Below are 27,015 nucleotides of genomic sequence, written 5' to 3' on the forward strand. Positions count from 1 at the left end.
TCAGATAGGCTGCTTACCACTTCAAAGCAAGATTAGAACTTTAGCATATTACTTGTGTGATCCCAGAAACCTCAAACCGAGAACTAGTCTCTCACTACTGATTTCCCAGCATGCCTAGCAAATGCCCGTGCAAATCTGTAATAGAAAAACATGAACTCAGCCTGAAACACTCTTCTCCCAGACACAGGCCAGTTGTTGGAACACTTACTCAAGGAAATAAGTCAGAAGTAAACAGCAGGTGTACTGTTGAGCTTCGGTATGCTTGTCCAGAGTCACGGCAGTTGTATCTTAAATGTGTAGGGAGATGAGACTGAATTTTTAAGATGGCACTATTAAAAGAAGTCATGCAGAATTGAGAATGAACTAGCTAGAACTGATTTATGGAAAGGAAACAATGAAGCAGGTGAAATTAAAAGCTCATCAGGTGATTAGCTCAATAGGTTGGACCTAATGGAAAACCTGAGTGAACACAAGATTGAAGAGCAGAACTGACACAGAACACGGCGCTGGGAGATGAGAAGATGGGAAGACATGCAGGAGACGTGGCGTCTCCGAAGCCCTCAGCTTGTAATCAGATTTTTAGGAGGAAGTCATATTGAGAATGAGGGAGACGCAATGCATGAAAGGGATAAGGCTAGAAAATTTCAGAATTAATAAAAGCAGTCCAGCAAGGCTAGCAAACCCCAGACAAGATTGATAACAAGAGCGTACCATGTGAGCAGTGTTGGAAGTGTATACAGCAAAGGTGATGAGAAGACAGCAAGGGTAGCCCCAGGGGGACGCAGCAACAGCCACTCGCACACAGCGGCTGAACTCCCAAACAACAGAAGGGGCTAAAAACTAGAATAAATAGCACTTTGAAAGTGTTAAAGAAAGCAGCTGTCCTTAAGTCATTCTGTGGAACAGTCAAAACACAGCTACATTTGACCATCAAAACCCCCAAAACTCCTCCCCATGAGGGTGGAAGCCAGGGGATAAGGAAACGAGGGGTTCAGGCCAAGCCCTAATTGTGAAGGACTAAATTATGAGCACTGTTCTTTCTCTCACTGGTTTAGGGGAAGGCAGCCTGTTTCTTAGGGAAAGAAGGCATGGACTTTGAAACAAGATAAAAGCCTCCGTCTCTGCGCCATCTCTATCCCTGCTGCCGATACTGGGGCTGCGTAACCTTTGCAAAGAGCAGGGTTTCAAAGACAAGATTTCGGTCCAAGTCTTATCTCTGCTTCTTAGACCTTGTTCTCTTAGATACCAGTTGTGTATCTTAATGTTGTGAGTTGTTGCTGTTGGTGGTGGTTTTTTTTTTTTTTTTTTTTTTTCATTAATCAGTTGAAGAATAAGATTTAGCATCTGGAGCTGGGAAAGTGACTCTGTGGGCAAGTGTGCTTGCCACACAAGCCTGACAACCTGAGTACAGACTCCCAGACCCCAGGTAGAAGCAGCACATGGGAGAGCCGCATCTGTAGTCCCGGTGTGCCCCTACAGGGAGATGAGAGGCAGAGACAGGAGCTGGGCTGCCTAGCCTGCACACAGCTAGACTGCTCGTACAGGAAGACCAATACTCAAAAGCATGGCCTGTGCCCTCTGCTTTTGTGCCATGGGCACATACCAATAAGCACACACTTTACATGCTTCATACATTTACACACATGAATGAACACATTAACATTATTGTGAGAATTAACTGAAGCAAAATTTGTAAGCAGTGTAGGTGTGTGTGTGTGTGTGTGTGTGTGTGTGCGCGCGCGCGTGCACGCACATGTGCGTGCGTGTGTCCATGTGTTGTGGTTGGTGGTAGTGTGGCTAGAAATGCCATTGGTGTTTCTCTGACCCGCTTTGTTTCACTACTTATTATACTGAGGCCATTCTTAATTTTTTCAGTTTATTTCTACAATTGTTAGATATAAACTAGCATGTGTTGCTATGTTTCACTATGAAAAGATGGTTCTGTTCCAGTGAAAGAGAGCATTCTTGTAATTGACAGGACCTGTGAGGGTGTGGGGGAGTCAACCTGTTCGGGTCATGAGCATTTTGTAGTTAAGTACCAGTGATTTGAAATCACTCTCAAGGCATTAGGAAGCAAAAACAAAAAATTATTTACAGAGCAAAAAAAGCAATGGTAGTGAGCCGAAGGAATTTTTTCTTACGAAAAAATATTTTATACAATATATTTTGCTTATTCTTTGATCCTCATATTCTCCCCACCTCCCTCCCTACCCACTAATCTTTGTGTGTCCCTCCATTTCTCTCTCTCAAAACAAAAAAAAAACAACAAACAAAAAGACCAAAGGTTAAGTATGTATAAGATAACAAAAAGTTCATAAAAGCAAAACAAACAAAGTGTGGAGATTGTTTTGTGTTGGACAGCTACTCCTGGGCATGGAGTCTGTCCTGGAGTGTGTGTGATGTACCTAGTGACGCTACATTGGAGAAAACTGATTTTCCCCCTTAGTCTGTGTCGGTCATTTGCAGATAGCTTCTTGGTTAGGGTAGGATTCCTATGTCTACTTCCCTCTCTCGGTGCTGGTACCCTTGTCGGGCCTGAACTTGTGCGGATCCTTTGTGTTCTGCCACTGTCTCCATGAGTTCACATGTACCTGTGCTGTTGCGTTTGGAAGCTATTGTCTGTTTGGAGTCATGCATCACCTTTGGCTCTTACGATCTATGATCTATCCACCTCCTCTCTGCATAGATCCATGAGCCTTTAGGGGAGGAGCTTAACGCAGGCACCCCGTTCAGGATTGAGTGCTCCAAAGTCTTTGGCCTCTTACCTTCATTCTTGAGGAAGAAGATGGCAGTAGTTTGTTGCCTATTGCAAGAGTCCTTTCAGTCATAGAATTATTTTGCTTAGAAGGGGGAAGAGATGATAATTTGGCTTTCTTAGTCATGATCACTTTGTGTTGGACGAGTGAGTTAAAGGTGCTTATGGGATTTTAGATTTTTGAAATTAGAAGACAAAAAATTTGAAAGCAGAGCACAGCACACCTTTAACTCCAGCACCTGGGAGACTAAGAAAGAAGAACACAAATTTGAGAGACCCTGGAGGTAGGGGGAAGGGGCCTGACCTTGTGACATCTTTCAGCTTGACGTGTGGATATGTTATTTTAGTTTATCATCCTTTAAAACTTTTTAAGCTTGGTTGTAAAACTCTACTATCTTGTCTTCAATATGCAGATGGCCAAGTCACTCTGAATGTAACATGTATAGAACTCATTAGTCTCATGATTGTCACATGGTTCTCCCTGCTGTATGTAGTTGTCTTATACATGTGTAATAAAATAAAATAAAAATAAATAAATAAATAAAACTGAAAAAAAAAACTTTTTAAGCTCCCAACAATTTGCTGAGGGGATTATTTTGGCCATGCCTGTGTAGCACGTGTAGTTATTAAGACATATTAGACTTTGGTGAGTTGCTGCCTTCCCTGAAGGCCTTGCCTGTCAAGATTGTTCTGGGTTGCAACTCTAATAACTAATATATGTGTATATGAAAGTCTTAAAATATTTGCCTCATTTTGGCAACTTTATGCTTATAACAATATAGACATAGTTATAGACAGACCGACTCATAATCTCTTTGGAGTGTTAACATTTGTATTTTATAGAATATGACCTAATAAATTCAGTTTTCTTTATACTAATTTAGAATATGACATCTTAGACTAAACTTGGGTGTGTGTGCTCTTAGGAGAAATAAACTGCGGCTCAAAGGTAGAACCCATGCTTAGCATTTTCAGAATCCACAGACTGATTACCAGCACTTGAGAGTAGGAGTCAAGAAATTAACTTACCAAGAGACTGAGGCAGGGAAAACACACACACACACACACACACCAGAAGAAGTAGTCTGACTTACTTGAAACAAAGGCCTTCTATGTCGTAGCTGTCTCTGTGCTTGGGCATATTTTAACAATAGTGTAGTTGATCAATAAAAATGATCTGATATTCTCTTTAAAGTTATATTATTCTTATCTGACTTCTTCCTTTCCAAATCATTATGCAGCAGACTGTCATGAAGGGAAGAGAGTCTTAAATGGTAAGTCATATATACATTAACAATAAAAATGACTCATTCACATGCTTATATGTTATGTTGCTTCATAGAATTGTTGGGTATTTAGGTTATTTTTTTTTAATGCAAAGGCTGTCTTTGCTTTTCCATAGTTAAGGGATTTACTAGAGCTTTTTTGGAGGCTCCTTATTTCAACTATTACTCCTAAAATAATGGTTTCCATAAAATCTCTGAGCCCAATGCATAAGTGCTTACAGTGACTAAAACAAGAGTAAGGTGGTCTCTTAGGCATGTGAGTTCACTTCTGGTGTTAGGACACAGATTCAGGTAGCTTTTAGTCTGCACTGTTCTTGACTGAGCAGCATGGACGTCCTCATGGTTGACACTGCCCCTTTCACACCCAAGTGTGGTGTGGTGATCAATACTGGTTCATGAAATGCATGGGGCTCCTCTGGCTGAATTATATCTGTAGATTCAGATTTTTTCCCTCCCTGTTTTCAAAACAAAGATACAGAAATAGAGATAACAAGCTAGGTTTTCAGTAGAATTACCTTTTTTTTTTTTTTTTTTTGTGAGAAAGTGTCTGTGATTTGCCATTTATGGTGCTTGATGTTATGGTGTATCACTGCAGTAAATGCAGGGCTGATCCTGGTCTTCATCTGATGCTTTACTTTTCTGTGATGCTACAGAGACTACCATCCCCTTCCCTACCACATCTTTACTTCTCACTGTATTTAACGTTTTAAGTAAAGATAGCCTTGACTGGGAAACAGCACTCTCCAGTGTGAAAGCATTGTGTGTTCTGACTTGGATTCTGTATAGTAGTGGGGTGTATGTGTATCTGGGGTGTGTGTGTGTGTGTTGTGTGTGTGTGTGTGTTGTGTGTGTGTGTTTCTCACATTTGACTCAACTAAGTCTATGTGGTAAGTCTGTATATGTTCAAATGTAATCTGCCTGCTTTCTGTGCCCTTATTCCAACAGCTGATTAGAATCCCGAGTGGGATAGATGAGTTCTGTTTTGCAGTAAGGCTCAGATCCCTTAAGCATCATTCTGCTCCCTAGCACTTTGAGAGGGGGAATGCTCTTGTGGACCACCTTGCTTATTTGCTCTGCTCTAACTGGGTTTACCCCACCCCACATCATGTCCCCAGAAGGATATCATGTATGATTTGTTTTGTGTTTTCTTTTACACATGTTGAAATCAGGATAGAGTCTGTAACAGTCAGCATTACTCTCCTCTCATAAGCTGGATCTCTGTGCTGCTCTCTTGGTTTTGAAAACGTTAGCTGGAAAGGGTCTCCGTTATGCTTTCCTGCGGTTTGTGTCAGGTCCCAGTGCTGGCACCTGCCTTATGTCCAGCCTTTTTCTGATCTTACTCAAACCATACAAGATCAAAAGTGACTGGAAATTTATGAATTCTGTTGATGCCTTTTCCTCACAGAGAATTTTAAATTTTGATGCATTTTTTAAAGAGACCACCAAAAGAACAATCTTTTAATAAAATATCTTTCAGTACTTCTCAAATAATTTAATAATGATAATAATTTAATTAATCTTTTTGGTGTTTTCATTTTAGAAAAAATTAATTCTTGTAGCTCTGGCTTTAGACACAAGGCCTTGTGGTCACATCTCTGAGGCTTCCTTAGTGTGAAAAGTGGGCTCTGTAGAGTTACAGTGGAAGAGACAAGCAAGGCAGGCCTCACCAGCAGTCTAAGTCTAAAAAGTATAGCTGGTTTGCATCTGTGGTTTGTCTTAAGCCTGGGAATACAGGGGAGTTCTGGAAACCTAGCCCAGCTTACCTGGAAGGTGCTTCCCACACCCGTCTCCTGTAATGACTGCTCCTAGTCTGTCAGCTCTAAGGCTAACTGTTGACTATGTTTTCCTGTAGTCACCACTTTGTAGTATATTTCCTGAGTTACCATTTTGAGAAATGGTAGCACAGTTGATCCTTTTATTTTCAGAAGTTACTGACAGCAGTCCAGGTTCAAACAAAGCACTGCTTTTGAGGGAGGAAACACTTGCTGCTTGCAGACTTTACAGAATGCTTCCCTATCTCAGAGCGTTCTGAAATGACTTGACAACCAGTTTCTGTGGCCCTTTAAAAGGCTGTGTTGTTAGCCCATCCCTTGTATCCTCCCATTCCTCCCTCCCTCCCGCTTTCCCCCCATTCCCCTCCCCTATGTCTGTGACTGAGGGGGACCTCCTCCCCCTGTATATGCTTATAGGGTATTGAGTCTCTTCTTGATGACCTATTATCCTTCCTCTGAGTGCCACCAGGCGTCCCCATCCAAGGGACATGGTCAAATATGGGGCACCAGAGTTTGTGTGAAAGTCAGATCTCCTTCTACACTTAACGGTGGAGAATGTCCTGTCCATTGGCTAGTCTGTAATTTGAATAAATTAATAATAAAAAAGGAAAAAAATAAAAATAAATAAATAAAATAAAATAAATACAGAAAAAAAAAAGGCTGTGTTGATGTAGACGCACATGAGTGAGTAAAGTGGAAAAGAATACTGTGTTGGTGAGCGGATACTGCAGTACTCAAGTACTGTGGCAAAAGGTGTCGTCAGTTTGTACAGCTGTGCTGGCTAGTTTTAAGTCGGCATGACACAGCTAGCTAGAGCCATCTGAGAGGAAGAAATCTCAATAGAGAAAATGCTTCCATAAGATCTGCCTGTACGCAGGCCTGTAGGGCGTTTTCTTAATTAGTGATTGATTTAAGAGGGCCCATCTGATTGTGAGTGTGCTGTGCCTGGGCTCATGGTCTTGGGCGCTGTAAGACTTGTTAGCCTGCGACCATAAAGTGGGGGAGGAGATCCCCCTCAGACATGGACCTAAGGGAGGGTAATAGGGTGGGGGTGGGAGGGTAGGAGGAACGGAAGGATACGAGTGATGGGAGAACAATTTAGTTGTAATCTGAATAAATTAATTTTTTAAAAAAGGAAAAAAAAAAAAAAAAAAAGAAGCTGGTTTGAGTGAGCCAGTAACAGTACTTCTCCCTAGCCCCTCCCTCCAGGTTCCTGCCCTGACTTTCCTCAATGATACGCTGTGCTATGGGACTGAAAGCTGAAATAAACTCCCAAGTTGATTTTGGTTTTAGTGTTTTATCACAGGTATAGAACCCCTAACTAAGACAATACCCATTTTAACTAAAGCTAAACATGCATGCATACTATATGGCCATCAGAAATGTAGCCTTTTGTATACATGGGGGTGTGCAAGAATATTTGTAACTGCACTCCCATAATATCTTCAGACCAGGAGTGACCAGAATGCCCGTCAATAAAAGAGGGAATGGATTGTGGCAGAGTCATAAAACATAATACTTTTCAGTACAAAAAGCAACAGCTGCTTATGCACTTAACAGAATGGTTAAAAGTCTCGGGAAGTTCCAGCTTTGACTTGCTAGAACTGGAATGTGTAGAAGGGTGGACAAAAAAAACCAAACCAAAAGAAACCATGCCTTATGATCCTTTCTATATAGTATATAGTGCCATTAATACCTGTCCATCAATTTAGAGCTAGTCTGATGTCATAGGTCACAATAAAGGACATGCTGGTGACAAGGGTCTCTTGCTTTAGTAGCACATTTATTACTTATGTTTTATATGAATGTGTGTAATGATTAGATAAAATACTGTTTTTCTTTGTGAAGGCATGCTTCCCAAGAGCCAAGTCAAAGATGCACTGCCTAGGGAAGGCCCTAGTTTTCCAAGGTATGCATACTTTTTTACATTTCAAAGTGAGAGCAGTTCTAAGCAAGCTGGTGAACATTACAGCAAAGAGCCTGGCTCAGGGGTTGGTTTGTGCTCTCTGCCGAGCAGTCTGGCTTAGCACACAGACAGCAGCACCTCATTTATCAGATGTTAGTTCCAAAAGTGAATTTTAAATAACTGAAGTCTGATCCATTTTAAACACTTTAAAACTATTTTAAACTATCTTAAAATGTTTTTTCCCTGGTGATAAAATGTATATTCACAGTAGAAAGTTTAGAAAACATAGAAAAAGGAAAAACAGTTGTAACTCTATTAACTTTAGACATAGGTGCTTAACCCTGGAGCTCACTGATTCACACAGTGCCTGCCCACACTACTTTTATAATACTGGAATTACAGTCTTGTCTTTGCAATATCTTTTGTTGTTAAAATTCTGTGAAAACATTTTTTTATTCCATCACATAACCTTGCCATCATTTATCTCATTATCCAATCTTTATATGCTTATTTTGGTGGAGTTTTAAAAAGTAAGTTTTAATGGAAATAATTTAAAATCTCTTAGACACTAATTTTTTTTTTTGAACAGTAAATGCCACATTTTTGTTCTTGGCACCTTAAATGCACTCAGGATTCTTTTTTGTTCTTTCTCTCTTCTTCTAGTGTGTGCTGCTCTAACAGTAGCACCCTGCTATACATTTAAATAAGTTTGTAGACAGTTTTGTTAAGGGACCGAGAACGCCTCCATCTGGTTGTCTTTACATAGTTAACCAGTGTTGACTTGGTCAACTTTACCTTAACTTCTGTACCGACCCAATCATCTTGAAGCATTTCTTTTTCTTTTTCTTTTTTTTAAAACTGGGTGCACACCCGCCACTATGTACATGTGAAGATTTTGACAACCTTGAGCATGGGCCCTCACCTTCCACCTCTTTGAAACGGGACCTTTTTTGCTGTGGTTTGCTGCCACATATGCCAAAGGTAGCTGGCCTGTGAGCTTTCAGGGACTGTCCTGCCTCCGCCTTCCATCTTTGCACAGGAACACTGGTATTGTAGATGTACACTCCCACATTAGGCTTTATGTGGGTTGTGTGGATTTGAACTCATGTCCTCACATTTATTTAGCAAGCATATTACCACTGAGCTATGGCCCCAGCTTAAGAATGGTTTTCCTTAGCTAATGATATTTTTATTGTAGAGAAGAAAGGCAATGGGCATGCAGAGTTCTTCCTGCTCCCTAAGACACCTGTTACTGCTCTGGGAAAATTTTGGTAGAAAAATATATAACCTTTATTTTGGCCATTTTGGTGGTTTTAATCAAATACATGAAGGTATAGATATTTTAAATTTGGAAATAGATGTCAGCTATATCATGATAACTGTAGTATGTTAAGACCACCATTTAGAACAGAGTTTTACCTGGGGAAATATATTTCTCACTGGATTTTAAGCATTGATTGATTTCATGTGTTGTTGTACATCGTTCTGAATATTTTTCATTCGTCTTATTGTCTTAACAGCTATGACTGGTTCCAGACAGAGTCTTCAGTCACCGTTGTTATATACACCAAACAAAAGGTAAACATGCAGGCGAAAACGAATAGTAAGAACTAGCCGAGTTTATTTATATGTGGGTCCCTCTCTTCCTTTCCTGTATTAACTTACTCGTTCTCTACAAGAACTCTGAGGTAGAAAGCACTGTTCCCTATTTTATAAAAAAGGGTTAATTTGTGTTTGGAACCTAGGTATTCTGGCTCCTGCCTGGCAGATATGCTGTGTAGCCTTTAACGCTATTAAGTGTTGTGTGTGGTTTCCAGTTAACTTCGCCATAAGAATACATCTTCTGGTATTAGAAAGACTATGGTGCTGAGGCTTAATATGCTTGAACTGCTGCTGGCCTTCAGGTGCCCTGTGTAACAAAGGTTGGGGGGGTGCATTCTTTTATGGGGTCTTCAAGTGGCACTTCTTCTATATGAGGCACTATTAGATGTTTCCATCTGCATCTCCAATTCTTGCTGAACTTCCACATTTGAGAAGCCTTGTGGTTTTAAAAGCGAGTTCTGACAGCTAGAGATTTCCGAGAGTTCAAGGTGCTTTTATAGAAGTGCAGAGCCTCATCTGAACTGGGGCCTTGTCTCTCCTGTGGCAGTGATTTGACCACTGTGCTAGAGTGGCCAGCCTCTGCCTGATAACAGCTCAGCACACCGCTAGTCCTACCTTCTCCCTCTAACTATTGTTTTCTTATCCCACAGTCCAAAACCAAGAGATAGGCCCAGAGCAGCTGCAGGAATCTCAATGGGGTTTGAAATGCAGTAACTGGGCAAAGGGGAGGCTAGTAATGGATGGTGTATGTATTCAGTGCATGGTAAAGTGCTAAGCACCACACATCTTTCACTAAGTCTGCATAGAAATTAAAGACTGTAGGGAAATGTTAACTCAGGACCCCCCTGTTCTGGCAAGAGATCACACCCAAAGACCTTCAAGGTCTGTGTGATCCTGCTGGAATACAAACACGCCTTTAATCCAGGAGCCAGAGGCAAACAGATTTGAGTTCAAGACCAGCCTGATATAGAGCAAGTATCAAGTAAAGAAAAGCTTAGATCTAGGCATGGTGGTACATGCCTTTAATGCCTTTAATCCCAAACAAAGGTAGAGTTAGTTTGTAGAAGGAAGCACCCATGTTTGAAAATGATGTCTAGTTGAGTGGCAGAAAAGACTATGAATCAGAGAAGATTTGGCAGAATGGGATATGCCCAACTCTCATGAGAAGAAAGGAAAGGGAAGCTACTTAAGAGGCAGTTTTACAGAGAGAGGAGGCAGTTTTACCAGGACAGTAATAGAGAGTTGAGTTAGAGAGAGAAGTCAGGTAAAGATGGAATGAACCAGAGGATGAGAAGAAGATTAGAACAGATTGCTGAGTTAGTTTGAGGCCAAGCAGAGCAATTCTGGGCTGAGAGGAGCTAGATCAAATAAGTCAGCTGGGAGAGGAGTTTGAGCCAGAACAGTTAAATAAACCAGCCAGCCTAGAGCTCAGAAAGAACAAGAAAAGTGAGCTCATTAAGCAGTAAGTCTCAGAAAACATTCTAGGCCTGGGTTAGATTGTACGGAGGCTAGAAGCTTCCAGGACTAGGCCCAGGCCAGCAGAAGGAGCTAGTAAGCCTCCCAGACAATTGAGCCAGGAGAATAAAACTTACTTTTACAAGAGACATCTAAGAAATTCATTTAGTAAATTTTGCATGGGCCAAGATTAGTAGGTTCTGTACTTTTTCCAGTATTACACAGTAGTGAAAAAACTAAAATGAAAACAACTAAAGATTTTGATTTCTGGGTCATAGTCTTAATTTTTGCTACATTGTTTCTCAAAAAAAAAAAAAAATATTCTCCAGCAATTAATAGGAGCTGACCAATGAATGCTCTATGGATAGTTTGTGGGGTTTCTGACTTCAAGACAGTGACCATGCTATGTATTACACAGAGAAGATGTGTCTTAGGGTTACAGTGGTGTTCCTAGAAGGAAGGGAAGCACTGAGAACTGGAAATAATATTTAGGTTGCTGTGAAGTAGTACATGAAAACTTCACTCATCACCTCACAAATGGGCGTGTTTGGGGCCAGTTCTTTATCCTTCTATTTTCGTTCCCTTTTAAGAATATCTGCTCGGACTCAGTAATCGTTGACCTTCAGGATGACTCCTTGAGAGCAGAGGCCGTTATCAAGGACCACTGCTACCTTGTACATATTAGTGAGTACCTTGTTCTCTTTCACTATAGCAATAGCACGCTCTGCAGTCTAGAAGGCTGTAATATTTATCTGCTGTTGTCACTTTGGGTTGTCATTTCTGATCCTTTTATAGTTACTGTTTCTCCTGCATGCTAATAAAAATGGCAGTATGATCCTCTTTCCAAGTTTAAACAATTAGGAGCCAAATGTCGTGTCCATTTTATGACAGAGCCCCTCCTCTAACCAATCAGATGTGGTCAGAGTCCATCATAAAAGGTCGGGCCACCTTTTAAGACTCTCTTACTCACTATCTATAAATAAGTCCCTGGAGGCTTTTGGTCACCGTCTGAGCATTCCCCATCTTGTCTATCTGTGCTTGGTGTGTACATGCACATGCCATGACATAACACGTGTGGAGGTCAGAGAGCAGTTCTGTGGTTTTGGTCCTCTCCCTTCTACCCTTCTGTGGGTTCCAGGGAAGGAACTCAGGCTGTCAGGCTTGCAAGGCAAGCACCTTTACCCTCTGAGCCATCTTACGAACTCCAGCAGCAATGTGTTAAACATAAGAACATGCAGTTGGTTGAACAAAATACAGGTTAAAATTCTCATCACTTCAGAAGTCTGCTCACTACTTTGTTTTATTAATGAAGAGAAGTACCTTTAATTCTGAATTTGGTCAAAATTTACTTCTTCATTTCTTTACGAGCTCCCTTCTTCCACCCCTCCTTTCTTCCCACCCACTGTAGCCTCATTCAATAGATGACTCATGTCAAAACTCGAAAGCAGCATTCACAACCTGTGACTCCATCTTTCCCAGTATGTTATAACTATCTCTGTTCTCACTGTAGTCAACAGCATATCTTGATTTTCCTTCCAGCTGAGTTGTAACTAGAGTTGTTCCCAAAAGGACATGTGATTTTTCAGAGAAGGAATCCCTAACTATCATAGTCTCCATATAGACACACATTAGGAAACTTAGATCAGGGGGGCTGTAACACATCACGGGGTGACTGTTAAAGGAAGGGGTTTTATACCTCATTGTTACTATAGTGATGCAGAGGAGAAGTAAAATTGGGGAGCTTATATAAGGATTTGGGGATCTTGGCTCAGGGTGATAGCTACTTTCTTAAGATGTTTTGGCCGATTGGACAGCAGCGTCTTTCGGAGTCTGAGACTATCCATAGCCTCTGGTTGGCCTCATTCCCACAGAGAAAACATATACCTGGCTGGATTCCATGAGCATCAAGGCACTTTGTATGCCACAGGACAGATGAGGTTGGAGAAAGTGGGTATACATTGGGGGGGGGGGGGCAGATGTCTCACTTGTACATATATAAAAAAGCAAAAATTCCAGTAAAAGATATGCAATTCAATATATGTACTCAAGCTGTAGTTGAGCTGGAAACCTTTTCCCTGCTCTGGATTTCATAGGACCAGTAGTGCTGTGCAGGCTACTGAGGGAGGTGCTCTCTATGAACTACACCTTCAACGTGCCAGGGAACAGTGGCATGGCTGCTGGAGGGGTAATCAGCCGCTCCCTGCTTAGCTTTTAGCATGCACCACAGGAGGGACTCCATGATTGGTGCTGTAAATCTGGCTCAAAACCACACATGCCGTAGGCTCTATGAAGAAAATTACTACCAATTTTAGCGAAGTAGATATAAAGTCAAACTGCTTTTTAAATATCTATGTTCATACTCTACAGACAGGCTACTCTGACCAGAGAAGCTTCTAGTCACAATTAGTGGTGGTGAGTACAGAGACTCATGGCTATCTCAGATGATCAGAAGAACTGACAGATGAGGCCTTAGCCCTAGAGAAGCCATTTTTATTACTCCTCCTAGGGCTCAGGGAACACTGTGGAAGAGGGAACAGAAGTATTTTAAGAAGCAGAGTGAAATTGTATTCTTGAGGTGGCATAACCAATGGAATTATAAACTCACAGCCCCTGCAGCTACTTGGTCTGGATCTACACAACATAGGCCTTCTCAGCGGTCATTCCTAGAAGGGAGTTGAAGGTATGGTAGGGGCCTGAGACCCTACCCCTTGCTACTGCAGTATTGGCTTTTGACGGAATGTAAGCAAGTTGTGTACACACTGATGAACCGATGCATAGTGCCAACGCAAAGATCACCCAGATATCCATGGTCTAACCCAGAACAACAGGCAAAAGACATGACACGTGAGAAAAGATTCGCAGGGAAGAGGACAGATGGACAGGGAGGGAGGAAAGGGAGAGACGGTAGGGTTGTAAGCAGAGTACATTTATATACATATGAAAATGTCAAAGAACAAAACTAATAAAAAATAAATGACTCCTGGATGTCAGTGCTACAGTGGAAAGACTGAAACAGTGTGGATTCAGATGCTGGATAATCATGTCGTTACAATGAGATTTGGAGCAGAGAGTGGTAAAGCTGCATCTTGCATTTTCCTATTCTAGAATAGATGTTACTAAGTACAAACACCTGTCTCCTGCTAACCATGCGTCATAATACCTGGAAAGTGCTTGGTTGCGTATAGATTCTCAAAAAAAGGCTTTGAGGCACTGAGTGGTTATTCAACTAAGAGCGATGAAAGCGTGGGGATGGGGTGTGTGGGGTGGGGGTGGGTAGCTAAGTTGACTCTGTGTGACCTGTGTGAACAGGGCACAGGCTGACAATGGGGCCTAAGTCCCAGGTGTTGCTGGCTCCCTCTCTTGTCTGCATACTTCTTACTCCGTAATATTGTCAGTCTGGAATGAAAGTGGGTTGACTATTACTCCTCAGCTAACAGGGAGTGATAAGGAAAAATGGAAGAACTTTAAGTAATTTGGAGCATTCATTTTCTTTTAGTCTCATTTTTCTAGTCTTAAGCAGTTTGAAATGGCACATGTTGAACTTACAGGTGTAAGATTGATTTTTGTGAATTAAATTTTGGTGGTAATGAAGAACTTTTTTTTTTTTTTTTTTTTTATCTCAGGGCTAAGCCATGAAGTTCAAGGAAAATTTTCTGGTAAGTACCAAAAAGAAGAAACAAATTATGCCTATACAGACACACACACACACATACACACACACACACACGCGCGCATAGGAAGGAAGAAGAAAGAAAGCCAGGCGTTTGTCTTATTTTTCTTGCATGTATTTATTTTCATGTCATAAAATACATTAATTTTAAAGTATACTCTGCTTTCTATCTTTTCCTATTTTCTTTTTCCATGCTCTTCTTAGTACTTTCTTTTTTCCCTTTTCTCTCCCTTGAAAATACTCCTGTCTCCTTTCTGTTACTTCTCTCTGCCCTGCTGCTCACGTGCAGCTCGTAGGCACACAGAGCAGACACTCTTCTCACTGAATCATGCCCGCAGGTGGGTGCCGGGGCAGAGCGCACTGAGTGGTGCTTACTGCGCTTGCCCGTGTGCAGTGTGGGTTCCTTGGCAGTTTCTGGCATCCAGGCTTCTCAAATTGGTCTACAAGCTCTAGACAGTCAAGGAGCTTGATTCTACTCTAGTGGAGTCTGAAATCAGTGCTCATCTGATTGAATTCTCTCTGCTCGTCTGTTTTAGAGGTCACAGGTTCACTGTGTGGAAGGATAGACTGAGCTGCTGAGCAAAAGTAGAGTTTGTGTATTTTGGCTTTAAAAGCATGTTCACCTCATCCCATTTAAATCAGTGGCTAGAGTCTAGGTTTTATTATTGGGCCTGCGTATGGAGCTGTTCCAGTCACTGAGAGAGGAAAAAGAGCATCTGGAGCATCAGAGATGAGCCATTTGTGTACTCTTCCTGGGTGCTGACTCTTCTGAGAGGCCCAGTATTGTTCTAAATTCACTAACATAGACTTCTCGGATTTAACTAAAAATATTAAAAGGGAATACATCAAACTTGGTTTTGTGGGTCCATTCACTGTGACAGTGTGTTTCATGCTGTGGCTAGATCTGTATCTGGGCCCCTTTGAAAGCCACACATGTGGTATTTGGCCTTGATAAATTGGTTTGAAAGAAGGCAATGTGAATCTAAAATGAACTGGATTTAACATCATATAAAACAAGGACCAATTTTACTAGTGAACAAATCTTACATCTTTGTTAATTGCCAGCGTCATTGTATTATATGAGTGGCATAGTGTGACTATAAAAAAAATTGGTTCTAAAAATCTTACATGTAGTGTTAGTGAAACAAGTGGAATTTCTCTTCTTTTCAGTACAGGTCATTGAGAATGTTGGAAAAATAGAGATTGTTCTACAAAAGAGAGAAAACGTTTCTTGGAAATGTCTTGGTCTTCCCCTGGAGAAACATGATTCCTTTATTCCAAAGAAAGATGCAGGTATGCAGAACTCTTGTTTCTTATAGTTTCTTTAAAGGCTCAAATGGCATCTTATCTATTTTTTTTATTTGTGTGTGTGTGTTACACACATAGTGGCCTGATATGGAGGTCAGGGGACAGTTTGTAGGAGTTGGTTCTCTTCTGCCACGCGGGTCCTGTGGATCAAACTGAGGTTGTCAAGCTTGGCTGCAAGTGCCTTTACCCGCGGAGCCATCCCCATTTTTAAAAGAATAACTGATGTTTTTTCCTCCCTCTGTGACCTCTGACTCACAGTACTGTTTGCTGTTTGTTTTGATGTTTCATACCAGATGCTGTCCTTGATATTTCTGATTCTCAAGTGTCAGCTCATGTTTCAGCTGATTAACAGCTGTGCGTGAAGGGCTGGCTTGTTGCCAGTATATTTATTCCCTGTACAGCTGAGTGTTTTCTCTAAGGAACGTCTGATGCCAATATTTGCAAGTCTCTGGAGGGAATGATATTCTCTCTTGCTCACCATCTTTTGGAAGCTTTATATGCAAGGAAAGCTGCAGTTTTGTAAATGTGATTTAGTCTCATCCTTCTGCTCCCCCGTTTTGTTTTTGTTTGTTTGTTTTGTTTTCCTAGAATACTATCTTAGTTAGCTAAGGTGCTATAATGACTACTGACCATGTGGCTTTAAGAACAGCAATGTACATCGAACCCCTACTCTGTTCTACCCAATGGACAGGACATTCTCCACAATTATGTGGAGAGCGGGGACTGACTCTGACATAAACTGTGGTGCCCCATATTTGACCACCTCCTCTTGGTGGGGAGGCCTGGTGGCACTCAAAGAAAGAATAAGCAGGCTACCAAGATGAGACTTGATAGCCTATGACCATATAGTGGGGGAGGAGGTCCCCCTCAGTCATAGACATAGGGCAGGGGAATAGGGTGAAAGCCGGAGGGAGGGAGGAACAGGAGGATACAAGTGGTGGGATAATAATTGAGATGTAATCTGAATAAATTAATAAAATTAAATTAAAAAATAATAAATCTTTTAAAATGCTAAAAAATAAAAAGAGAACAGAAATGTTTTCTCTTGGTTGTGGAGTTTATTTTAAGTTCATTCACAGTATTGGCTGGATTAGACACTTCTGAGGCCTCTCTCCTTGGCTTGTGTGGCCTCTCTTGTATGTATGTGTCTCTAGCTTTTCTCTTCTTAAAAGGGAAGCACTCTAAACACCTATTTCCCTCACTTTCATTTAAGTACCTTTTAAAAGATCCTGTCTCCAGCCCTTCCAAGGCTGTGGGTGTTATGGTTTCATTGCTCTAATGGAGAGCACACAGGCTAATCTAAAGCATGCCTGACCCACAGACCCTGTGCTGCTTCTCTAGAGAGCAGTTTGTACTATCTTGTTCAGACTAGAGAAGTCCATTGCATGGCTGTGCTAAGTAGGAGAGAGCTTAAGTGGGGTGGCAGAGCATCTGAGCCTCTTAAACATGCTTAATCAGAAACTTTCCAGTCTTCCTTGATTCTGATGTTAGCTGTGGTAGATCCTGCTAGCCTCAAGGTATTAAAGGGATTTTTCTATTAAAAGACTGCCATTGCTGCTTTGATTGCTGGCTAGGATTTCACTTTCTCAGATCTGCTAACGCAGTCACCTGCTTGCCTTGTTGGTTCCCAAAAGTTGTTACTTTCATCTCTCCTGTTCTTTTTGTCCTTTTGGGATGATACCATAAACAACCCAGCACACACACACACACACACACACACACACACACACACACACACACACACACACACAGCCTATTACAGTCATTTAGTGGGTTCAGATAGTAACTCCTAGTATTCATCTAACCATATTTTAATATTTAAAATTATTGCAAACTATAGAAAACCAAATTAATTTTTCTGCTGTCATGGTTCAATACAGAACACTTCTGGTCACTAAAAATATGTGAGAATTTCTCCTTACCAACATTGCCTAGTGATTCTAATTGGGTACCTCATGGTCTAGATCTATTATTTTTTTAAATATATTTTATTAATTTATTCATATTACATCTCAATTGTTATCCCATCCCTTGTATCCTCCCATTCCTCCCTCCCTCCCACTTTCCCCTTACTCCCCTCCCCTATGACTGTGACTGAGGGGGACCTCCTCCCCTGTATATGCTCATAGGGTATCAAGTCTCTTCTTGGTAGCCTGCTGTCCTTCCTCTGAGTGCCACCAGGCCCCCCTATCCAGAGGATGTGGTCAAATATGGAGCACCAGAGTTCGTGTGAAAGTCAGACCCCACTCTCCACTCAACTGTGGAGAATGTCCTGTCCATTGGCTAGATCTGGGTAGCGGTTCGAAGTTTACTGCACGTATTGTCCTTGTCTGGTGCCATAGTTTGAGAAGGACTCCTGGTCCCAGATCTGCCCCTAGATCAATTCTTATACTAAAATGAAACTGGTGTAGACCCCACAGTTTAAGGGCTTAGTCCCACAAACCTCCCCAACTTGATGTGCCCATTTTAGGTCCCAGCTGTATCTTTAACAAACTGACATCAGAGTTTTCATTTTCCCCATCTTGGATTAAAAAAAAAAGTTCTAAAACATTTCACAGAACAAGCATTTATATTGTAGCACTTGTTTTAAAGACTACAAAGGCTTGTGAGAAGAAGCGTGGAGCCTATGCATAGCCACACTTCCTCCAGCCACTCCTTGGTGTCCAGCAATCTTTTTAGGCTTCCCCTTTTTAGGATAGAACTCTCTCCTAGAGTTCACCTGTAGAGACTTCATTACATAAGTCTGATGGGCTGTGTGATTGGCCATTGTTGGTCAATTCAGCACCCAGGCCCTCATCCAGAGTCAGTGCAGAATCTACTAAGAGTTGCCTCTTTAGAACAAAAGGTCCTATAGCCCAGGGCATTCCAAGCAATTTGGAGTTCTGTCTCAGGCATGCCCATCACTAGGGAGTTACAAAGAGTTGACTCCAACTTAATGACTGTAGGAGCTCTGTGTCAGAAACTGGAGGCAATGTTTTTTTTTTATTATTATTATTCCTCAATTTTAAATATGCATTCATAGGAAATTTGTTTGTATCAGACATCCAGATTTTGAGTGATGTCTGACATTGAAGGCTGATTTAGCCGTTGTGCTGTGAAACAGTAGCAGAAACTATATTCCCAGGAGGGAATGGGAACATACACAAGAATAAGATGAGACAAGCCAACAAGGGTGAGTTATGTAATCCAAACATAGCACACTTTAAGGGAGCCTCAAGTGAACAGACAGGCGAATTCGACCTTGAGTGAAGGTGGTCTTCAAGTGGTTTAAAAGTGGGATCCGTAGTGTCCACAAAAGCAGCAGTCTTCGGAGGGCTTTTGATGGAGAGCTGCACATCATTACTAGCTCTTTGTTCCAGGCATTGTACAAGTTGTTGGGGAAACAAAATGTAGGCATACATGGGGACATTTGACCCCACTGAGTTTGCCATAGCAGGAGGTGCGAGGGGAGCCTTGTGGTGTTAGGTAGGAAGAGAACACCCAGGGCGGGGCCTGATCCAGCAAACCAGCAGAGACTAGGAATTAGACACGGGCAGGTGAAATGAGCTCCTAAGAGGATGGAGCCTGTTGCCCAGGATTATCTGACTACCTAGTGATTGAAAAGGCCTAGCCAGCCAGATAAAAAGCAAGTCAAAATCAGTGATACTGAAAACATGCCTGGCCTCTGTTTGGAGATGAATGACCATCAATGAACTGTTTTCCTGAGGCTTTCTGTTAGCTCTTTTATCCCTGCTATGTTTCTTTGAGTCCCAAGCCACCATTAAAATAAGAGAGAGAGAGGAGAGAGAGAGAGAGAGTGAGAGAGAGAGAGAGAGAGAGAGAGAGAGAGAGAGAGAGAGAGAGAGAGAGAGAGAGAGAGAGAGAGAGAGAAGAAAGAAAAACTAAGCAGGAAAGTTCCTGCATGACATTGGTGCCAGGCCTGGTGTAAGGTAGCTTCCTGCTTTGGAAATAGCTCATTGTTTAAGTGACTGTTTTCTCTGACAAATGAGAAAAGACAGTTTCTCCTGTCACCATCCCTTTCTTACACCATGACCCAGCTGTACTGAGGCTGCATTTTTATCTTGCCAATGTATTACTGACTTGCTGTCAGTCCACCTTGCATTGACAAGGCAACCACCATTTGGCTCCTAGGTTTTGATATGTATAAATAAAATTACTGACTTTTTAAGATCAACATATTTCTTAGGTAAAGGAATTTTAGTTTGAAAACAATAATGTAAGTTGAAAACCTATAGTACAGTGTGGCAGTTATTTATGGCCATCAAAGATTGGGATACAGTCAAATACATGAATCAGAAAAGGGAATGTATTCCGTTGTTTACCTTGACTCTGAATGCAGTTGTTAATAGTTTCAAATGTGTGGTACTTCTGATTGCATTTTCTTCTCCAGAATGAAGATGACAAATGAATGGCTGCCTGTACGTGTCTGGACATGGACACATCAGGAGCCATTTTATTCATTTACTTTTTCCTGTGATATAGAGACTTTGATTACCAGATAAAGGAAATTTTAAAGAACTGACAATAAACAACTCAGAAAATTGGTCTTAAGGTTTTTTTGGTTTTGGTTTCTTGAAGCAGGGCTTCCCTGTATAGCCTTGGCTGTTCTGGAACTCACTCTGTAGACCAGGCTGGCCTCAAACTCAAAGATCTACCTGCCTCTGCCTTGCAAATGCTGGGATTAAAGGTGTTCACACCAACTTAATTCAGGGGGGCTGTAGCACATCGTGGGGTGACTGTTAAAGGAAGGGGTTTTATACCTCATTGTTACTGTAGTGATGTAGAGGAGAAGTAAAATTGGGGAGCTTATATAAAGATTTAGGGACCTTGGCTCAGGGCTATAGCTACTTTCTTAAGATGTTTTGGACCATTGGCCAGCAGCGTCTTTCAGAGTGTGAGACTATATCCATAGCCTCTGGTTGGCCTCATGCCCACAGAGAAAACATATACCTGGCTGGATTCCATGGGCATCAAGGCACTTTGTATGCCACAGGACAGATGAGGTTGGAGAAGGTGGGCATATGTTAGGGGGGTGGAGAGGTGTCTCACCTGTACATATATAAAAAAGCAAAAATTCCAATAAAAGATACACAGTTCAACATATGTACTTAAGCTGTCATTGAGCTGGAAACCTCTTCCCTGCTTTCTAGATTTCTTAGTATCAGAAGTGTTGTGCAGGCTGCTGAGGAAGAAAAGCAACAAGAGAAAATATTTTTTGAATCATGTCATAATTTTGATATGTCAATAGCCTTGTGTGAGCCTTTGGGTTAACAGATGCATGTACAGGCATGCTCATGTGTACATACCTTAAATTCAGGTTGAACTGTATGAAATTTCTGATATTTAGTGTTAGTTTCACCAGGGCTTCTTAGTTGCTGACACAGGTGTATAGTGGAGTGTACATCTCTAAGGATGCTCACTGGAACACAATGAGCAGTCATTTCTCTCAAGCCTGGTACCTGCATCTGCAGAAAGAACCCTTGTCACCTACCCTAGCCTTTGCCTGTACACCCGTGTTTCTGTGACTAGCAGTAAATGTTCTACACATTTTACTCTCTAAGTTGTGTTTGCTCAGTTTAGCTGGCAAAAATCTGTTTTTCGTGAGATAACAGATATGTTTTTCTGTCTTGCTATCCTGTTTCCCAGTGGTTAAGAGCACTGACTGCTCTTCTAGAGGTCCTGAGTTCAATTCCCAGCAACCACATGGTGGCTCACAACCACCTATAATGTGATTTGATGCCCATTTCTGGCCTGCAGGTATGCATGCAGGCAGAGCACTATATACATAATAATAAATAAATAAATGTTTAAAAAAGAATTGCCTAAATATGAAATCAGAACAATACAAACTGATGAGGCAATGCAGAAGTTAGAAATTCTGCTATGTTTCAGTGTGAATCAGGAGTTCCAACAGTTAGGACTGGAAGGAATTAAGCACTTAATTAAGTGCTTACTTAAGTACGGCAGTGTTGGCATGGGAGGGCATAGAAGGACTCAGATTAGTGCCAGTCTTGCCACAGAGAAATTCTGTTGAATCTAGCCTTTGAGAAAGATTTTTTTCCTCATGGTTTAAGGCCAGTTTTTAAATATATACCCATAACTGAAAGAATCAGTTCTCATCCATCCATTTGCAGTACTAAAACATTTTATTTTAGTAGGCTTTAGGAATAATTTTTAAGAACTAGCTTGTCACTGCCATTTAGAAAACCACACAAGTATATTTTTTAACAATACTAGTTAAAAGAAAGAGGAATCAACTTAATAATACTAATTTTAAAATTTATGAAAATTATCACTCTCTTGAACATTCTTTTTCATCATGGTCTACCCCCATGTGTTAATTGCTGTGTGCCTTTAGCATTTGTCATTCTTAGTGCTTAAAGATGCATTGTCATTGTAGTCCTAGTGTTTGTGAGTGATTTGATTTAGAGTAATGACACTGTACCATGAGAAGTTAAATTAAGCCTTTTCAGAATTAGTGGAGAGGCTGAATATATTCAGTAATTTAATTCTTGTTTAAGTATATACAAAGACTTCAGACTTGGTTTCAATGCAGTAATAAGCTAATGACATCATGAATGAGTTATTTTGTCAGTCTCCAAATTCTAATAAACAGTTGTGACATGTGTGAGGAGTTGACTCTCATATGCTCAGAACGCTTTGCCTGCAGTCAGGCTCACAGCTCAATGGTCCCTGCCTTAGACACAGACATATCAAGGCGAGGGTAGCCTGACCACTGCTGTAGAATGGGACAAATTCTAGCAGAAGAGTCTTGTGCTGAGTGCTGTAGGATATGGGTGTTTGGGGCATGGACATGTGTGGGTACTTATATCTATATATTTTTAAATAGTTTGTGTTAGTATGTTTTGAGTTATTTTCTATAAACTTCATTTTTAAATGCATAACTATTAGAAGTCCTACATTGGTTCAGGAAGTTCTTTTTAGGAATGAATGATTAAAAATTATAAATTAGGAGAGGAGGAAATATTTATTTAGGTAACTGAACAAAAGAACGCTATGGGACAATGTCGTCAGAACAGGATGAAGTTGCAAAGGTTGAAGAGACAATCTAGAAATCTGTACCTTGTTAAACTGAGTGGCAAGACACGAAGAGCCGTCTGCTCTGGTCCTGAAGCATCTTGCAAAGGCCTTTCAAGTGGAGAAAAGTAACTAATAATTTCATGTCATGTCTCATGTTTCCCATCTTCCCAGTTGCCCTGTGACCTTACACAAACGTTTAAACTTCTATTGGGTTTCATTTCCACCAGGGAAAAGAAGACCTTGTTGTTTAAAAGTATGCTAAGGGTGAGAGGCTGGCCTTGACTAATGTAGTGCAGACCTTTAGTTCAAAGTTGCTTCTGTTCTTTTTCTTCTTTTTAAATTTTTTTTAACTTTTACATATACATTTATGTTCTTACACATATATAAAATGAACTACATACAGCAAGAAGGAATATAAAACAATCAGGAATTATATTATTGTTACATTCATAGTGTTTTGCCTATTTGTATTTGACAACCTTGGAGAAAACATCTTTTCTATCTTAGTGAGTCTACAATTCTGAATGTAAATCAATATCTATCATATCTCGTCTCTAGCAACCTAAAAACATCTATCTAGACCTAAAAACAACTTAACCCTTAAACAACTAAGCTTCATTGTAAAACTAAACTATCTGGTGTTCAACCCCATCAGAGACTCCAGAAGGAATAAAATTAATTATTTGAGTAAACAGGAAGTACAAGTTAGCAGCTTCCACAATGAGAAGACGACAGAGGCAGTTTGCTGCCTAGACAGTCACCCAAAACTCTCTATAGTGTTGGAGCATCATCTTCAGCCTTCTGCCCCATTTTATCTGGCATACATATACGTGTGAAGCAGGAACCATTGAGGATTTGCTTATACTGTCTTGGCAGAGGTTAGCTGTCGACACTGCCTGTATCCACGCTTGCCAACTTTTAGGCAGAATTCTGTCTGTAGCCGAAATGAAGACATTTTGCCCAGAAGCTGGTTTGGTGCATTTGAAGCCATCTCTATAAGGAGGTTCTTTCATGCTCATCATCTTCTCTGAGGTAGTCTGGGTGTTACAAGGAGTTAACTTGTCTTATTGTCAAAGGATCCTTAAAAATCATAAAAACATCTTTAAATGCCATATTCTATAGGCCTCTGAAGTTTTTGAAGACCTTATCTAAATATTTTACCTTATCTATCTATAGAATCATATCTATTTGTTACACCTAGGGTGTATATTTTTGGGATGAAAATAGACCAGTAATTGGCATGACCATGAGTTGATCAACTAACAATTAACTTGTATTACTTAATTATTCTAAACAGCCTGTAATAGCTCCTTCAACGTATTGGGAGTAAACCTTGTATTATAGCTGAGTTGTATGGGTACACTACCTCATGTTAGAGTAGGAATACATATAATGTGTGTGAAAAATAATCTTAAACTTGAATTCTGTACCAGTATATCAAAATTAAACTTATTTTGCATCAATATGCAAAATTCTATACCAGGGAATTAAAAATAACCTTGTTCTGTGAGTAATATTTAAGGCCTTAAGTTGAGGAGTAGGTTCAATAATCTACTTTTTGTCCTGTCATCCCCATATTTCTATATTCCCCTTCTTTCTTTTCAAATCCTATCTCCAAACTTAAGAATGTAAGATAAAGGAAAAGAGAGAAATCCCTAAGTCCAACTCCTTTTCTCTCTGAATAAGACCAATAAAAACTTATAACCAACTCCTAATGAAAATAGACATCCATATCCCAAGAAAACACCCAAAGCCCTACTCAGCTCCTCTTAAGGGAAATGGGACATCATTCTCTTTTTAAGACTTCTTCCTGCTGATTTGGGATGATAATCTTATATTGGAGGCTTGCTGGTGTTTTCCATTTTAGCCTTGCAAAATCCCATTTTTAAGAATGAAGAATACACTTCTCAGTGTTCAGGGACAAAAAGTTCAGTTATGAGCTTATCTTTGGTATTTTAGTGTTACCTTGAGTATGCCATTATTATATGTATTTATAAAAAGACGTTAGGCACTTGGAACCAAAGTTTTTGTTTTACCATCTCATATTCATTTTAGCTGCTCATTTTCTTAAGTCATCATCTAGTCTTATGAAGCCAAGAGCTTGACAGGTGAGAAATGCTTTTGTCCCCACAGCAGTAGTTTGTGCCATCTGCTCTACAGTGCATGTTCATCCTGTCTGGCCCCACAGGACTACTGCAAGATGGAGTCTTAATTTTTTTAAAGCTGTAGGACCTATATTGAGGACATTCATGTGAAATTGTGCCTGCTGTTTGTAGGTTAAAGGATGAAGTTATCATAATCGTGTTGAATGCTAAGAATGCTGTGTCCATGCTCTTAACATGGCAAGTCTGTAAGACACGCTATCCCAGATTCCCTAGTGGGTTTAGTAGAATTGAAGAAAGGTAAACTTACTCTGGCAAATCCACTGTGGCAAGTGTAGAAATTGTCAAGTCAAAGATGAGTTTTCACCAAGCAGTAAAGTCAAGTGACATGTACAGTATGTCATTAGAGGGAAGCACTGTGGCCCTTAGGCCTGAGCAAGAGAGGAAGGCACCTGCCCCAGGGTTCCTTCCTTGGGGAGCCCATAGGGCTGTCTTCCATTTACTCATACCTTTCTAACATAAGGGGAATGTTTAAGACTAAGATGTGGGTACCTGGGCTTTGCTTTCTTCAACACCATTCTCCCAGGATCTGAAACTTCAAAATGCCCTGGTAAATGGCCCCAAATCCAGTTGTATCCAAGGAGTACCTAGGACTGTTGATGGAAGAACTTGGATGAGCTTGAGCATATGGATTCGTTCACCCATCTCTGTGTAAACCTCACTTGGTGACAGGTGAGGATGAAGAAAGAAGAGGGGAGACTGGGGCAGTAGGCCTCAGCTATCTCACTGTGATGCTCTGAGCAGCTGAAGAAGCTGACCTGGAGCCCAGCCTTCTTGGACACCACAAAGGCATGTGTTTTCAAAATGCAACACAACATATTACATGCGACAGGTTTTATTTTCCTGATGTATGATTCTTAACTATTTAGGCATACAGCATCTGAGCCTTTGGTTGTATACTCTATTTGGGGTCCAAGAAAGGTCTAGAGCACTGGTTCTCAACTATTGGGGTGCACTGTATGAAGGTTGTCTCTGCATATCCAGTTGTTGATTGCTGTATGTTGCTAATGTTATTCTTACGGCTCATCACCAGCACCATATACTTGATTTCTTTTACTGAAGTCAGTCTGTGTTATAAACCTATTGCCTTCACCTGTCACTTCATAAAAGCTTATTTTTTGTTTAATCACCTAGATAGCTAAGATGTTTTATTATTCATATATACAAGCGTAGACATAACATATTTTCCTTTCTTTTATCAGAGTGTGTTGCTTAGTCTGTTTAACAGTGGTAGTATTGTTAAATTCTGGTACTCAACTTTCAAATTTTTTTCATTAGGAAAAAAGAAACTTTAGAATGTGGGCATCTTTATCAAATATTTTTCATATGTACATTTAATATCATTGTAGATATAAAGACTAAAATATAGAGTTACTTACAAAGTAAGTTTAAGAAGAAATTGGGATTTATTGTCTTGAGACATGTTTTTAGCAGGTATGAAGAAATAATACTCGTATTAAATTATAATATTAATTCTTTTTTCAAATTACAGATGTGGTGATATGTTTATAAAATAACTTAGAAAATGAAATAAAAATAGCCTTGTAAAATTAATGAGTTTTAGAACTGTATAGGCATTTTAGTGAAGCTTAAATTCTAAAGAGCGGAAGTGGAATGTGGGTTTTTCCTTAGTGACCTAGTTGTATTGCCTTCCAGGCTTGTACTACAGAAAGTGCCAGTTAATTTCCAAGGAAGATGTTACCCATGATACAAGGCGTTTCTGTGTGATGCTGCCTCCAAGTACTCACCTTCAGGTGCCAGTTGGGCAACATGTTTACCTCAAGCTCAGTGTCACAGGTAAGGGAAATAGAGACTGGGGTGGGGCGGGGGACATGCTCTCCTGTGCAGCCATCTGGGTGCTCTTTGTGGGCACCTGCCTTAATGTCAGGAAGCTTCTGGGTTTGCGGACGTGGAGGTATGTCGAACCATGCCTGTGCAACTGAACACATGGAGTAGCCTCCAGTGGGAAAGAAGTGAACACACAGTGGTCCTCCACAGGTGGTACCACAGGGAGTGCTGCTAGAAACAGACATGCGTTGTCGGCATCTCCAAGGAGCT

The 27,015-nt window shown here is 40.7% G+C and overlaps 1 protein-coding gene across 1 annotated transcript in view; it reads left to right on the forward strand.

Annotated features, from left to right (window-relative positions):
* Window positions 1-27,015, forward strand: part of LOC127184422 (cytochrome b5 reductase 4) — a 52,942-nt gene that overhangs the window by 14,283 nt on the left and 11,644 nt on the right. The window contains exons 5-11 of the mRNA XM_051140813.1: window positions 3,997-4,029; window positions 7,662-7,722; window positions 9,240-9,297; window positions 11,367-11,460; window positions 14,400-14,432; window positions 15,617-15,739; window positions 26,614-26,754. Of these exons, the coding sequence (XP_050996770.1) occupies window positions 3,997-4,029; window positions 7,662-7,722; window positions 9,240-9,297; window positions 11,367-11,460; window positions 14,400-14,432; window positions 15,617-15,739; window positions 26,614-26,754 (543 nt within the window). The remainder of the gene's footprint in view (window positions 1-3,996; window positions 4,030-7,661; window positions 7,723-9,239; window positions 9,298-11,366; window positions 11,461-14,399; window positions 14,433-15,616; window positions 15,740-26,613; window positions 26,755-27,015) is intronic.

This window comes from Acomys russatus, chromosome 32, assembly GCF_903995435.1.
Source record: "Acomys russatus chromosome 32, mAcoRus1.1, whole genome shotgun sequence".
Taxonomy (NCBI): Eukaryota; Metazoa; Chordata; class Mammalia; order Rodentia; family Muridae; genus Acomys; species Acomys russatus.